The 15,736-nt window shown below is 45.1% G+C and overlaps 1 protein-coding gene across 1 annotated transcript; it reads left to right on the top strand.

Annotated features, from left to right (window-relative positions):
- Positions 1–15,157: 15,157 nt before the first annotated feature.
- On the top strand, positions 15,158–15,714 carry LOC123172670 (uncharacterized). The gene has a single exon (XM_044589613.1). It carries the CDS (start codon positions 15,229–15,231, stop codon positions 15,643–15,645), a length of 417 nt encoding a protein of 138 aa, XP_044445548.1. The 5' UTR covers positions 15,158–15,228; the 3' UTR covers positions 15,646–15,714.
- The last annotated feature ends 22 nt before the right edge of the window (positions 15,715–15,736 follow it).

Raw genomic sequence — 15,736 nt, 5'->3', positions numbered from 1 at the left:
AGGTGTTTCCGAAGGTACATGTTGGGTTGGCATAATTCGAGATTAGGATTTGTCACTCCGATTGTCGGAGAGGTATCTCTGGGCCCTCTCGGTAATACTCATCACCTAAGCCTTGCAAGCATGTAACTAATGAGTTAGTTATGAGATGATGTATTACGGAATGAGTAAAGAGACTTGCCGGTAACGAGATTGAACTAGGTATTGGATACCGACGATCAAATCTCGGATAAGTAACATACCGATGACAAAGGGAACAATGTATGTTGTTATGCGGTTTGACCGATAAAGATCTTCGTAGAATATGTAGGAACCAATATGGGCATCCAGGTCCCGCTATTGGTTATTGACCGAGAATGGTTCTAGGTCATGTCTACATAGTTCTCGAACCCGTAGGGTCCGCACGCTTAACATTTCGATGACAGTTTTATTATGAGTTTATAAGTTTTGATGTACCAAAGTTTGTTCGGAGTCCCGGATGTGATCACGGACATGACGAGGAGTCTCGAAATGGTCGAGACATAAAGATTGATATATTGGACGACTATATTCGGACACCGGAAAGGTTCTGGGTGATTTCGGAGAAAACCGGAGTGCCGGGGGGGTTACCGGAACCCCCCGGGAGAGTATTGGGCCTATGGGCCTTAGGGGAAAGGAGAGAGGGGCGGCCAGCATGGGCCGCGCGCCCCTCCCCCCTCTGGTCCTAATTGGACTAGGAGGGGGGGGGGCGGCGCCCCCCCTTTCCTTCCCCCTCTCCCCCTTCCTTCCCCCTCCTAGTAGGAGTAGGAAAGGAGGAGTCCTACTCCTACTAGGAGGACGATTCCTCCTCCCTTGGCGCGCCCAAAGGGGCCGGCCGGCCTCCCCCCTCCCTCCTTTATATACGGGGGCGGGGGGCACCCCATAGACACACAAGTTGATCTACGGATCGTTCCTTAGCCGTGTGCGGTGCCCCCTTCCACCATATTCCACCTCGGACATATCGTCGCGGAGTTTAGGCGAAGCTCTGCGCCGGTAGAACATCATCATCGTCACCACGTCGTCGTGCTGACGGAACTCATCTCTGGAGCTCAGCTGGATCGGAGGCCGGAGATCGTCATCGAGCTGAACGTGTGCTGAACTTGGAGGCTCCGTACGTTCGGTGCTTGGATCGGTCGGATCATGAAAACGTACGACTACATCAACCGCGTTATGCTAACACTTCTGCTTACGGTCTACGAGGGTACGTGGACGAACACTCTCCCCTCTCGTTGCTATGCATCACCATGATCTTGCGTGTGCGTAGGAAATTTTTTAAAATTACTATGTTCCCCAACAGTGGCATCAGAGCCTAGGTTTTATGCGTTGATGTTATATGCACGAGTAGAACACAAGTGAGTTGTGGGCGATACAAGTCATACTGCTTACCAGCATGTCATACTTTGGTTCGGCGGTATTGTAAGATGAAGCGGCCCGGACCGACATTACGCGTACGCTTACGCGAGACTGGTTTCACCGTTACGAGCACTCGTGCTTAAAGGTGGCTGGCGGGTGTCTGTCTCTCTCACTTTAGCTGAATCGAGTGTGGCTACGCCCGGTCCTTGCGAAGGTTAAAACAGCACCAACTTGACGAACTATCGTTGTGGTTTTTGATGCGTAGGTAAGAACGGTTCTTGCTAAGCCCGTAGCAGCCACGTAAAATTTGCAACAACAAAGTAGAGGACGTCTAACTTGTTTTTGCAGGGCATGTTGTGATGTGATATGGTCAAGACGTGATGCTATATTTTATTGTATGAGATGATCATGTTTTGTAACCGAAGTTATCGGCAACTGGCAGGAGCCATATGGTTGTCGCTTTATTGTATGAAATGCAAACGCCCTGTAATTGCTTTACTTTATCACTAAGTGGTAGCGATAGTTGTAGAAGCAATAGATGGCGTAAACAACAACGATGCTATGATAGAGATCAAGGTGTCGCGCCGGTGACGATGGTGATCACGACGGTGCTTCGGAGATGGAGATCACAAGCACAAGATGATGATGGCCATATCATATCACTTATATTGATTGCATGTGATGTTTATCCTTTATGCATCTTATCTTGCTTTGATTGACGGTAGCATTTTAAGATGATCTCTCACTAAAATTATCAAGAAGTGTTCTCCCTGAGTATGCACCGTTGCCAAAGTTCGTCGTGTCGAGACACCACGTGATGATCGGGTGTGATAAGCTCACGTCCATCTACAACGGGTGCAAGCCAGTTTTGCACACGCGGAATACTCAGGTTAAACTTGACGAGCCTAGCATATGCAGATATGGCCTCGGAACACGGAGACCGAAAGATCGAGCGTGAATCATATAGTAGATATGATCAACATAGTGATGTTCACCATTGAAAGCTACTCCATCTCACGTGATGATCGGTTATGGTTTAGTTGATTTGGATCACGTGATCACTTAGATGACTAGAGAGATGTTTGTCTAAGTGGGAGTTCTTAATATGATCAATTGAACTTAAATTTATCATGAACTTAGTACCTGATAGTATCTTGCTTGTCTATATTTGTTTGTAGATAGATGGCTCGTGCTGTTATTCCATTGAATTTTAACGCGTTCCTTGAGAAAGCAAAGTTGAAAGATGATGGTAGCAATTACACGGACTGGGTCCGTAACCTGAGGATTATCCTCATTGCTGCATAGAAAAGTTACGTCCTGGAAGCACCGTTGGGTGCCAGGCCTGCTGCTGATGCAACTGACGACGTTAAGAACGTCTGGCAGAGCAAAGCTGATGACTACTCTATAGTTCAGTGTGCCATGCTTTACGGCTTAGAACCGGGTCTTCAACGACGTTTTGAACGTCATGGAGCATATGAGATGTTCCAGGAGTTGAAGTTAATATTTCAAGAAAATGCCCGGATTGAGGGATATGAAGTCTCCAATAAGTTCTATAGCTGCAAGATGGAGGAGAATAGTTCTGTCAGTGAACACATACTCAGAATGTCTGGGTATAATAATCACTTGATACAACTGGGAGTTAATCTTCCTGATGATAGTGTCATTGACAGAATTCTCCAATCACTGCCACCAAGCTACAAGAGCTTTGTGATGAACTATAATATGCAAGGGATGAACAAGACTATTCCCGAGCTCTTCGCAATGCTAAAAGCCGCAGAGGTAGAAATCAAGAAGGAGCATCAAGTGTTGATGGTCAACAAGACCACTAGTTTCAAGAAAAAGGGCAAAGGGAAGAAGAAGGGGAACTTCAAAAAGAACGGCAAGAAAGTTGCCGCTCAAGAGAAGAAACCCAAGTCTGGACCTAAGCCTGAAACTGAGTGCTTCTACTGCAAGCAGACTGGTCACTGGAAGCGGAACTGCCCCAAATATTTGGCGGATAAGAAGGATGGCAAAGTGAACAAAGGTATATGTGATATACATGTTATTGATGTGTACCTAACTAGAGCTCGTAGTAGCACCTGGATATTTGATACTAGTTCTGTTGCTAATATTTGCAACTCGAAACAGGGACTACGGAATAAGCAAGCACTGGCCAAGGACGAGGTGACGATGCGCGTGGGAAACGGTTCCAAAGTCGATGTGATTGCGGTCGGCACGCTACCTCTACATCTACCTTCGGGATTAGTTTTAGACCTGAATAATTGTTATTTGGTGCCAGCGTTGAGCATGAACATTATATCTGGATCTTGTTTGATGCGAGACGGTTATTCATTTAAATCAGAGAATAATGGTTGTTCTATTTATATGAGTAATATCTTTTATGGTCATGCACCCTTAAAGAGTGGTCTATTTTTATTGAATCTCGATAGTAGTGACACACATATTCATAATGTTGAAGCCAAAAGATGAAGAGTTGATAATGATAGTGAAACTTATTTGTGGCACTGCCGTTTAGGTCATATCGGTGTAAAACGCATGAAGAAACTCCATACTGATGGACTTCTGGAATCACTTGATTATGAATCACTTGGTACTTGCGAACCGTGCCTCATGGGCAAGATGACTAAAACACCGTTCTCCGGAACTATGGAGAGAGCAACAAATTTGTTGGAAATCATACATACAGATGTATGTGGTCCGATGAATGTTGAGGCTTGTGGCGGATATCGTTATTTTCTCACCTTCACAGATGATTTGAACAGATATGGGTATATTTACTTAATGAAGCACAAGTCTGAAACATTTGAAAAGTTCAAAGATTTTCAGAGTGAAGTGGAAAATCATCATAACAAGAAAATAAAGTTTCTACGATCTGATCGTGGAGGAGAATATTTGAGTTACGAGTTTGGTTTACATTTGAAACAATGCGGAATAGTTTCGCAACTCACGCCACCCGGAACACCACAACGAAATGGTGTGTCCGAACGTCGTAATCGTACTTTACTTGATATGGTGCGATCTATGATGTCTCTTACCGATTTACCGCTATCATTGTGGGGTTATGCTTTAGAGACGGCCGCGTTCACGTTAAATAGGGCACCATCAAAATCCGTTGAGACGGCGCCTTATGAACTGTGGTTTAGCAAGAAACCAAAGTTTTCGTTTCTTAAAGTTTGGGGCTGCGATGCTTATGTGAAGAAACTTCAACCAGATAAGCTCGAACCCAAATCGGAGAAATGTGTCTTCATAGGATACCCAAAAGAGACTGTTGGGTACACCTTCTATCACAGATCCGAAGGCAAGACATTCATTGCTAAAGAATGAATCCTTTCTACAGAAGGAGTTTCTCTCGAAAGAAGTGAGTGGGAGGAAAGTAGAACTTGATGAGATAACTGTATCTACTCCCTTATTGGAAAGTAGTTCATCACGAGAACCGGTTCCTGTGACGACTACACCAATTAGTGAAGAAGCTAATGATATTGATCATGAAACTTCAGATCAAGTTTCTGCTGAACCTCGTAGGTCTACCAGAGTAAGATCCGCACCAGAGTGGTACGGTAATCCTATTCTAGAAGTCATGTTACAAGGTGTGAAGTTGAGTCAAACTCAATGCCCGACCACAGCAGAAGATGGAGAGAAAATGAAAAATGTTCCCTATGCTTCAGCCATAGGCTCTATCATGTATGCAATGTTGTGTACCAGACCTGACGTATGCTTAGCAATAAGCTTGGCAGGAAGGTACCAAAGTAATCCAGGAGTGGATCACTGGACAACGGTCAAGAACATCCTGAAATACCTGAAAAGGACTAAGGATATGTTTCTCATATATGGAGGTGACAAAGAGCTAGTCGTAAATGGTTACGTCGATGCAAGCTTTGACACTAATCCGGACGATTCTAAATCGCAAACCGGATACGTGTTTTTATTAAACGATGGAGCTGTAAGTTGGTGCAGTTCTAAACAAAGCGTCGTGGTGGGATCTACATGTGAAGCGGAGTACATAGCTGCTTCGGAAGCAGCGAATGAAGGAGTTCATTTCCGATCTAGGTGTCATACCTAGTGCATCGGGACCAATGAAGATCTTCTGTGACAATACTGGTGCAATTGCCTTGGCAAAGGAATCAAGATTTCACAAGAGGACCAAGCACATCAAGAGACGCTTCAATTCCATCCGGGACCAAGTCCAAGTGGGAGACATAGAGATTTGCAAGATACATACAGATCTGAATGTTACAGACCCGTTGACTAAGCCTCTCTCACGAGCAAAACATGATCAGCACCAAGACTCCATGGGTGTTAGAATCATTACCATGTAATCTAGATTATTGACTCTAGTGCAAGTGGGAGACTGAAGGAAATATGCCCTAGAGGCAATAATAAAGTTATTATTTATTTCCTCATATCATGATAAATGTTTATTATTCATGCTAGAATTGTATTAACCGGAAACATAATACATGTTTGAATACATAGACAAAACTATAGTCACTAGTATGCCTCTACTTGACTAGCTCATTAATCAAAGATGGTTATGTTTCCTAACCATAGACATGTGTTGTCATTTGATTAGTGGGATCACATTATTAGGAGAATGATGTGATTGACATGACCCATTCCGTTAGCCTAGCACTTGATCGTTTAGTATACTGCTATTGCTTTCTTCATGACTTATACAAAGTTCCTGCAACTATGAGATTGTGCAACTCCCGTTTACCGGAAGAACACTTTGTGTGCTACCAAACGTCACAACGTAACTGGGTGATTATAAAGGTGCTCTACAGGTGTTTCCGAAGGTACATGTTGGGTTGGCATAATTCGGGATTAGGATTTGTCACTCCGACTGTCGGAGAGGTATCTCTGGGCCCTCTCGGTAATACTCATCACCTAAGCCTTGCAAGCATGTAACTAATGAGTTCATTATGAGATGATGTATTATGGAACGAGTAAAGAGACTTGTCGGTAACGAGATTGAACTAGGTATTGGATACCGACGATCAAATCTCGGGCAAGTAACATACCGATGACAAAGGGAACAACGTATGTTGTTATGCGGTTTGACCGATAAAGATCTTCGTAGAATATGTAGGAACCAATATGGGCATCCAGGTCCCGCTATTGGTTATTGACCGAGAATGGTTCTAGGTCATGTCTACCTAGATCTCGAACCCGTAGGGTCCGCACGCTTAACGTTTCGATGACAGTTTTATTATGAGTTTATAAGTTTTGATGTACCGAAGTTTGTTCGGAGTCCCAGATGTGATCACGGACATGATGAGGAGTCTCGAAATGGTCGAGACATAAAGATTGATATATTGGACGACTATATTCGGACACCGGAAAGGTTCCGGGTGATTTCGGAGAAAACCGGAGTGCCGGGGGGGTTACCGGAACCCCCCGGGAGAGTATTGGGCCTATGGGCCTTAGGGGAAAGGAGAGAGGGGCGGCCAGCATGGGCCGTGCACCCCCTCCCCCTCTGGTCCGAATTGGACTAGGAGGGGGGGCGGCGCCCCCCCTTTCCTTCCCCCTCTCCCCCTTCCTTCCCCCTCCTAGTAGGAGTAGGAAAGGAGGAGTCCTACTCCTACTAGGAGGAGGATTCCTCCTCCCTTATCGCGCCCAAAGGGGCTGGCCGGCCTCCCCCCTCCCTCCTTTATATACGGGGGCGGGGGCACCCCATAGACACACAAGTTGATCTACGGATCGTTCCTTAGCCGTGTGCGGTGCCCCCTTCCACCATATTCCACCTTGGTCATATCGTCGTGGAGTTTAGGCGAAGCTCTGCGCCGGTAGAACATCATCATCGTCACCACGCCGTCGTGCTGACGGAACTCATCTTCGGAGCTCGGCTGGATCGGAGGCCGGAGATCTTCATCGAGCTGAATGTGTGCTGAACTCGGAGGCTCCGTACGTTCGGTGCTTGGATCGGTCGGATCATGAAGACGTATGACTACATCAACCGTGTTGTGCTAACGCTTCCGCTTACGGTCTACGAGGGTACGTGGACGAACACTCTCCCCTTTCGTTGCTATGCATCACCATGATCTTGCGTGTGCGTAGGAATTTTTTTGAAATTACTACGTTCCCCAACAGTGGCATCAAAGCCTAGGTTTTATGCGTTGATGTTATATGCATGAGTAGAACACAAGTGAGTTGTGGGCGATACAAGTCATACTGCTTACCAGCATGTCATACTTTGGTTCGGCGGTATTGTAAGATGAAGCGGCCCGGACCGACATTACGCGTACGCTTATGCAAGACTGGTTTCACCGTTACGAGCACTCGTGCTTAAAGGTGGCTGGCGGGTGTCTGTCTCTCTCACTTTAGCTGAATCGAGTGTGGCTACGCCCGGTCCTTGCGAAGGTTAAAACAGCACCAACTTGACGAACTATCGTTGTGGTTTTTGATGCGTAGGTAAGAACGGTTCTTGCTAAGCCCGTAGCAGCCACGTAAAATTTGCAACAACAAAGTAGAGGACGTCTAACTTGTTTTTGCAGGGCATGTTGTGATGTGATATGGTCAAGACGTGATGCTATATTTTATTGTATGAGATGATCATGTTTTGTAACCGAAGTTATCGGCAACTGGCAGGAGCCATATGGTTGTCGCTTTATTGTATGAAATGCAAACGCCCTGTAATTGCTTTACTTTATCACTAAGTGGTAGCGATAGTTGTAGAAGCAATAGATGGCGTAAAAAACAACGATGCTATGATAGAGATCAAGGTGTCGCGCCGGTGACGATGGTGATCACGACGGTGCTTCGGAGATGGAGATCACAAGCACAAGATGATGATGGCCATATCATATCACTTATATTGATTGCATGTGATGTTTATCCTTTATGCATCTTATCTTGATTTGATTGATGGTAGCATTTTAAGATGATCTCTCACTAAAATTATCAAGAAGTGTTCTCCCTGAGTATGCACCGTTGCCAAAGTTCGTCGTGCCGAGACACCACGTGATGATCGGATGTGATAAGCTCACGTCCATCTACAACGGGTGCAAGCCAGTTTTGCACACGCGGAATACTCAGGTTAAACTTGACGAGCCTAGCATATGCAGATATGGCCTCGGAACACGGAGACCGAAAGGTCGAGCGTGAATCATATAGTAGATATGATCAACATAGTGATGTTCACCATTGAAAACTACTCCATCTCACGTGATGATCGGTTATGGTTTAGTTGATTTGGATCACGTGATCACTTAGATGACTAGAGAGATGTCTGTCTAAGTGGGAGTTCTTAATATGATTAATTGAACTTAAATTTATCATGAACTTAGTACCTGATAGTATCTTGCTTGTCTATGTTTGTTTGTAGATAAATGGCTCGTGCTGTTGTTCCGTTGAATTTTAACGCGTTCCTTGAGAAAGCAAAGTTGAAAGATGATGGTAGCAATTACACGGACTGGGTCCGTAACCTGAGGATTATCCTCATTGCTGCACAGAAAAGTTACGTCCTGGAAGCACCGCTGGGTGCCAGGCCTGCTGCTGATGCAACTGACGACGTTAAGAACGTCTGGCAGAGCAAAGCTGATGACTACTCTATAGTTCAGTGTGCCATGCTTTACGGCTTAGAACCGGGTCTTCAACGACGTTTTGAACGTCATGGAGCATATGAGATGTTCCAGGAGTTGAAGTTAATATTTCAAGAAAATGCCCGGATTGAGGGATATGAAGTCTCCAATAAGTTCTATAGCTGCAAGATGGAGGAGAATAGTTCTGTCAGTGAACACATACTCAGAATGTCTGGGTATAATAATCACTTGATTCAACTGGGAGTTAATCTTCCTGATGATAGTGTCATTGACAGAATTCTCCAATCACTGCCACCAAGCTACAAGAGCTTTGTGATGAACTATAATATGCAAGGGATGAACAAGACTATTCCCGAGCTCTTCGCAATGCTAAAAGCCGCGGAGGTAGAAATCAAGAAGGAGCATCAAGTGTTGATTGTCAACAAGACCACTAGTTTCAAGAAAAAGGGCAAAGGGAAGAAGAAGGGGAACTTCAAAAAGAACGGCAAGAAAGTTGCTGCTCAAGAGAAGAAACCAAAGTCTGGACCTAAGCCTGAAACTGAGTGCTTCTACTGCAAGCAGACTGGTCACTGGAAGCGGAACTGCCCCAAGTATTTGGCGGATAAGAAGGATGGCAGAGTGAACAAAGGTATATGTGATATACATGTTATTGATGTGTACCTAACTAGAGCTCGTAGTAGCACCTGGGTATTTGATACTGGTTCTGTTGCTAATATTTGCAACTCGAAACAGGGACTACGGAATAAGCGAGCACTGGCCAAGGACGAGGTGACGATGCACGTGGGAAACGGTTCCAAAGTCGATGTGATCGCGGTCGGCACGCTACCTCTACATCTACCTTCGGGATTAGTTTTAGACCTGAATAATTGTTATTTGATGCCAGCGTTGAGCATGAACATTATATCTGGATCTTGTTTGATGCGAGACGGTTATTCATTTAAATCAGAGAATAATGGTTGTTCTATTTATATGAGTAATATCTTTTATGGTCATGCACCCTTAAAGAGTGGTCTATTTTTATTGAATCTCGATAGTAGTGACACACATATTCATAATGTTGAAGCCAAAAGATGAAGAGTTGATAATGATAGTGAAACTTATTTGTGGCACTGCCGTTTAGGTCATATCGGTGTAAAACGCATGAAGAAACTCCATACTGATGGACTTCTGGAATCACTTGATTATGAATCACTTGGTACTTGCGAACCGTGCCTCATGGGCAAGATGACTAAAACACCGTTCTCCGGAACTATGGAGAGAGCAACAGATTTGTTGGAAATCATACATACAGATGTATGTGGTCCGATGAATGTTGAGGCTCCTGGCGGATATCGTTATTTTCTCACCTTCACAGATGATTTGAGCAGATATGGGTATATTTACTTAATGAAGCACAAGTCTGAAACATTTGAAAAGTTCAAAGAATTTCAGAGTGAAGTGGAAAATCATCGTAACAAGAAAATAAAGTTTCTACGATCTGATCGTGGAGGAGAATATTTGAGTTCCGAGTTTGGTTTACATTTGAAACAATGCGGAATAGTTTCGCAACTCACGCCACCCGGAACATCACAACGAAATGGTGTGTCCGAACGTCGTAATCGTACTTTACTTGATATGGTGCGATCTATGATGTCTCTTACCGATTTACCGCTATCGTTTTGGGGTTATGCTTTAGAAACGGCCGCATTCACGTTAAATAGGGCACCATCAAAATCCGTTGAGACGACGCCTTATGAACTGTGGTTTGGCAAGAAACCAAAGTTTTCGTTTCTTAAAGTTTGGGGCTGCGATGCTTATGTGAAGAAACTTCAACCAGATAAGCTCGAACCCAAATCGGAGAAATGTGTCTTCATAGGATACCCAAAAGAGACTGTTGGGTACACCTTCTATCACAGATCCGAAGGCAAGACATTCGTTGCTAAAGAATGGATCCTTTCTAGAGAAGTAGTTTCTCTCGAAAGAAGTGAGTGGGAGGAAAGTAGAACTTGATGAGATAACTGTATCTACTCCCTTATTGGAAAGTAGTTCATCACGAGAATCGGTTCCTGTGACGACTACACCAATTAGTGAAGAAGCTAATGATATTGATCATGAAACTTCAGATCAAGTTCCTACTGAACCTCGTAGGTCTACCAGAGTAAGATCCGCACCAGAGTGGTACGGTAATCCTATTCTGGAAGTCATGTTACAAGGTGTGAAGTTGAGTCAAACTCAATGCCCGACCACAGCAAAAGATAGAGAGAAAATGAAAAATGTTCCCTATGCTTCAGCCATAGGCTCTATCATGTATGCAATGTTGTGTACCAGACCTGACGTATGCTTAGCAATAAGCTTGGCAGGAAGGTACCAAAGTAATCCAGGAGTGGATCACTGGACAACGGTCAAGAACATCCTGAAATACCTGAAAAGGACTAAGGATATGTTTCTCATATATGGAGGTGACAAAGAGCTAGTCGTAAATGGTTACGTCGATGCAAGCTTTGACACTAATCCGGACGATTCTAAATCGCAAACCGGATACGTGTTTTTATTAAACGGTGGAGCTGTAAGTTGGTGCAGTTCTAAACAAAGCATCGTGGCGGGATCTACATGTGAAGCGGAGTACATAGCTGCTTCGGAAGCAGCGAATGAAGGGTTCATTTCTGATCTAGGTGTCATACCTAGTGCATCGGGACCAATAAAGATCTTCTGTGACAATACTGGTGCAATTGCCTTGGCAAAGGAATCCAGATTTTACAAGAGGACCAAGCACATCAAGAGACGCTTCAATTCCATTCGGGACCAAGTCCAAGTGGGAGACATAGAGATTTGCAAGATACATACAGATCTGAATGTTACAGACCCGTTGACTAAGCCTCTCTCACGAGCAAAACATGATCAGCACCAAGACTCCATGGGTGTTAGAATCATTACCATGTAATCTAGATTATTGACTCTAGTGCAAGTGGGAGACTGAAGGAAATATGCCCTAGAGGCAATAATAAAGTTATTATTTATTTCCTCATATCATGATAAATGTTTATTATTCATGCTAGAATTGTATTAACCAGAAACAGAATACATGTTTGAATACATAGACAAAACTATAGTCACTAGTATGCCTCTACTTGACTAGCTCATTAATCAAAGATGGTTATGTTTCCTAACCATAGACATGTGTTGTCATTTGATTAGTGGGATCACATCATTAGGAGAATGGTGTGATTGACATGACCCATTCCGTTAGCCCAGCACTTGATCGTTTAGTATACTACTATTGCTTTCTTCATGACTTATACAAAGTTCCTGCAACTATGAGATTGTGCAACTCCCGTTTACCGGAAGAACACTTTGTGTGCTACCAAACGTCACAACGTAACTGGGTGATTATAAAGGTGCTCTACAGGTGTTTCCGAAGGTACATGTTGGGTTGGCATAATTCGAGATTAGGATTTGTCACTCCGATTGTCGGAGAGGTATCTCTGGGCCCTCTCGGTAATACTCATCACCTAAGCCTTGCAAGCATGTAACTAATGAGTTAGTTATGAGATGATGTATTACGGAACGAGTAAAGATACTTGCCGGTAACGAGATTGAACTAGGTATTGGATACCGACGATCAAATCTCGGGCAAGTAACATACCGATGACAAAGGGAACAACGTATGTTGTTATGCGGTTTGACCGATAAAGATCTTCGTAGAATATGTAGGAACCAATATGGGCATCCAGGTCCCGCTATTGGTTATTGACCGAGAATGGTTCTAGGTCATGTCTACATAGTTCTCGAACCCGTAGGGTCCGCACGCTTAACGTTTCGATGACAGTTTTATTATGAGTTTATAAGTTTTGATGTACCGAAGTTTGTTCGGAGTCCTGGATGTGATCACGAACATGACGAGGAGTCTCGAAATGGCCGAGACATAAAGATTGATATATTGGACGGCTATATTCGGACACCGGAAAGGTTCCGGGTGATTTCGGAGAAAACCGGAGTGCCGGGGGGGTTACCGGAACCCCCCGGGAGAGTATTGGGCCTATGGGCCTTAGGGGAAAGGAGAGAGGGGCGGCCAGCATGGGCCGCGCGCCCCCTCCCCCCTCTGGTCCGAATTGGACTAGGAGGGGGGGGCCCCCTTTCCTTCCCCCTCTCCCCCTTCCTTCCCCCTCCTAGTAGGAGTAGGAAAGGAGGAGTCCTACTCCTACTAGGAGGAGGATTCCTCCTCCCTTGGCGCGCCCAAAGGGGCCGGCCGGCCTCCCCCCTCCCTCCTTTATATACGGGGGCGGGGGGCACCCCATAGACACACAAGTTGATCTACGGATCGTTCCTTAGCCGTGTGCGGTGCCCCCTTCCACCATATTCCACCTCGGTCATATCGTCGCGGAGTCTAGGCGAAGCTCTGCGCCGGTAGAACATCATCATCGTCACCACGCCGTCGTGCTGACGGAACTCATCTCCGGAGCTCGGCTGGATCGGAGGCCGGAGATCGTCATCGAGCTAAACATGTGCTGAACTCGGAGGCTCCGTACGTTCGGTGCTTGGATCGGTCGGATCGTGAAGACGTACGACTACATCAACCGCGTTGTGCTAACGCTTCCGCTTACGGTCTACGAGGGTACGTGGATGAACACTCTCCCCTCTCGTTGCTATGCATCACCATGATCTTGCGTGTGTGTAGGAATTTTTTTGAAATTACTACGTTCCCCAACATTACTATGGAGGCAGCTTGGACCGCGGCGACTATGGTGACTAGTACCACCATAGCTGGAGGAGCAGTGAGAGGAATCGCAACTATGACAACGGTGGGATCAGGCGGCGGCGACGCTGGTCTAGGACTAGGAGCCCGGTCAGGGAGGGCAGCGAGGAGAGGAGGCTGAAGATCGAGCAGTGGAACCGTGAAAGGGAGAAGACACAGGCGTGAGATGTCCGGTCTAACTGCAGGTTGCCTTGTTCCCCGGATGTTCTGCTTGCTTGTCTCTGATCTTGTAATCGTAGATGGAGTTAGATTGTGGTCCTAGCAAACTTACTCGGATGCTTGATGTAACATCTTCAGTGTGGTTCTTGTTGAACTTCCTCTTTGGATGTGTTGATGGAACATATTTGGTTTTGAATTTGTCATTGTTATGATTATAGTGTTCCGTGAATGTTCCTTGTCAGCATTCGGTGCATTGCTTTGCTCACATACCTTGGGGGTTGCATTTTTGAATCACTCGACATCAACTTATGTTCCATCTGAATTCCTGCCAGTTAAATGGAACAGAGGTTAGCACTCGAGGCTAAGTTGCAGATGGGAAACTTTGGCAGATGGTGCATATAGACATCTAATCTAGCTTGTCAGCTTGCGGCATTGTTGAATTGTTTCTGACTTTCTGTGTTGTTGATTTTTATTCTGGCCATCAGAGAAAATTTCCCTGTTTTAGGTTCAGGTAGATGTGGAAAACAAGTTTTTCTCAGGCACGCATTGTTATGTGAAAACTAGTCCATCATTCATCGGATTGCTTTGCTCACAAAGCTTGTTCGAGTGTAAGTGCAATGGGAACTAAACTTTGTATCACTCGAGATCGCCAACTCATGTTTCTTGTAAGAATCTATTTATTTTCTTTACTTGGTACGGAGCTCAGCTTCTTAATTGGACAAGATCACTGGGAATTCTACACTGGTCAATTTAGTCGTTCGAGATCAAAAGACTTGAAGATTCTTCTTGTGTAAGCAATGGTCTATTTAGTCATCCGTGACCAGCTCAACTCCAGTGCAGCGTTTTGATTTTCGTTTTGTGATTTTTCTCGCCCTAGGCCGAGATGGCCGAATTTCGGTCGTTTTTAAAAATTTCGGCCAAAATTTGACCAAATTTTGACTGAAATTTGATTAAAATTTGACCAAAATTTCTCAAATTTGACCAATTTCGGCGGAAGATAGATTTCGCCCTAGGCCGAGATGGCCGAAATTCGGCCGAAATCCATTTTTTACGGCCGAAATTCAAAACCCTGCTCCAGTGTTCTGGTGCGGAGTTCAGCATAAGGCATTTCAATGGTCAGATATGGCTGGACATAATGAGCTAGCTCCTGCTCCAAAGGGGAGACGTTCATCTTTTGCCTTCAAAACAAGAAGTATCTGAGACAAAGTCCACAGAAGAGAGCTGCCAGTCTCAGTGGGTTGGCGCGGGCGCAGCCGCACATGAATCCACCGTAGAGACTCTTAGTAGCTGTTACAGTGTGCACCATCTATATAAGGCAGCACCATCAGATCCTGATCTATCAAGTATTCAAGTACCACAAGCTCATCTGCCAATTCAAAAACCTAGAAACCCACTCTGAAGCAAACAAGTCCCAGCTAAGAAGGTGCTCAAATGGCGTCCCAGCTGGTTGAGAGCCACCGTGCCGGCGCCGAGGTCCACAAGGGGAACGATATCTGCAAGAAGAAGACCGTCGAGCTTCTCGAAGTGCTTGGCCTCCCGAAAGGCCTCTTTCCTATGGATGACATCGAGGAGGTCGGGCACAACTGTGAGAGTGGGTTCGTGTGGATACTTCAGAAGAAGAAGAAAGAGCACACGTTCAACAAGCTCAACCAGACCGCCTCCTACGACACTGAGGTGACCGCTTTTGTGGAAAAGGGCAAGATGAAGAAGATCACCGGGGTCAAGGTCGAGGAGTTTTCTTTGGTCGAGATCTGTGTGGATGAGTCTTCTGCTGATAAGGTCACAATCAAGACCGACACTGGTCTGTCTGACACCCATGATGCTGCCGTGTTCGCTCTCGGAGAATAGGGATCTACTAGTTAAAAAGGCCAGAAGAAAAAAGTCAGTGAATGGTTCGGCACTACAGTTCACATGTTATGCAGTATATGTTTCCGTTTTC

Source organism: Triticum aestivum, unplaced genomic scaffold, assembly GCF_018294505.1.
Source record: "Triticum aestivum cultivar Chinese Spring unplaced genomic scaffold, IWGSC CS RefSeq v2.1 scaffold28729, whole genome shotgun sequence".
In the NCBI taxonomy this organism is placed as follows: Eukaryota; Viridiplantae; Streptophyta; class Magnoliopsida; order Poales; family Poaceae; genus Triticum; species Triticum aestivum.
This window is presented reverse-complemented; position numbering and strand designations above follow the sequence as displayed.

Excerpts from the sequence above, each read along its gene's own strand:
- LOC123172670 (XM_044589613.1), top strand. The coding sequence starts at position 15,229 with ATGGCGTCCCAGCTGGTTGAGAGCCACCGTGCCGGCGCCGAGGTCCAC.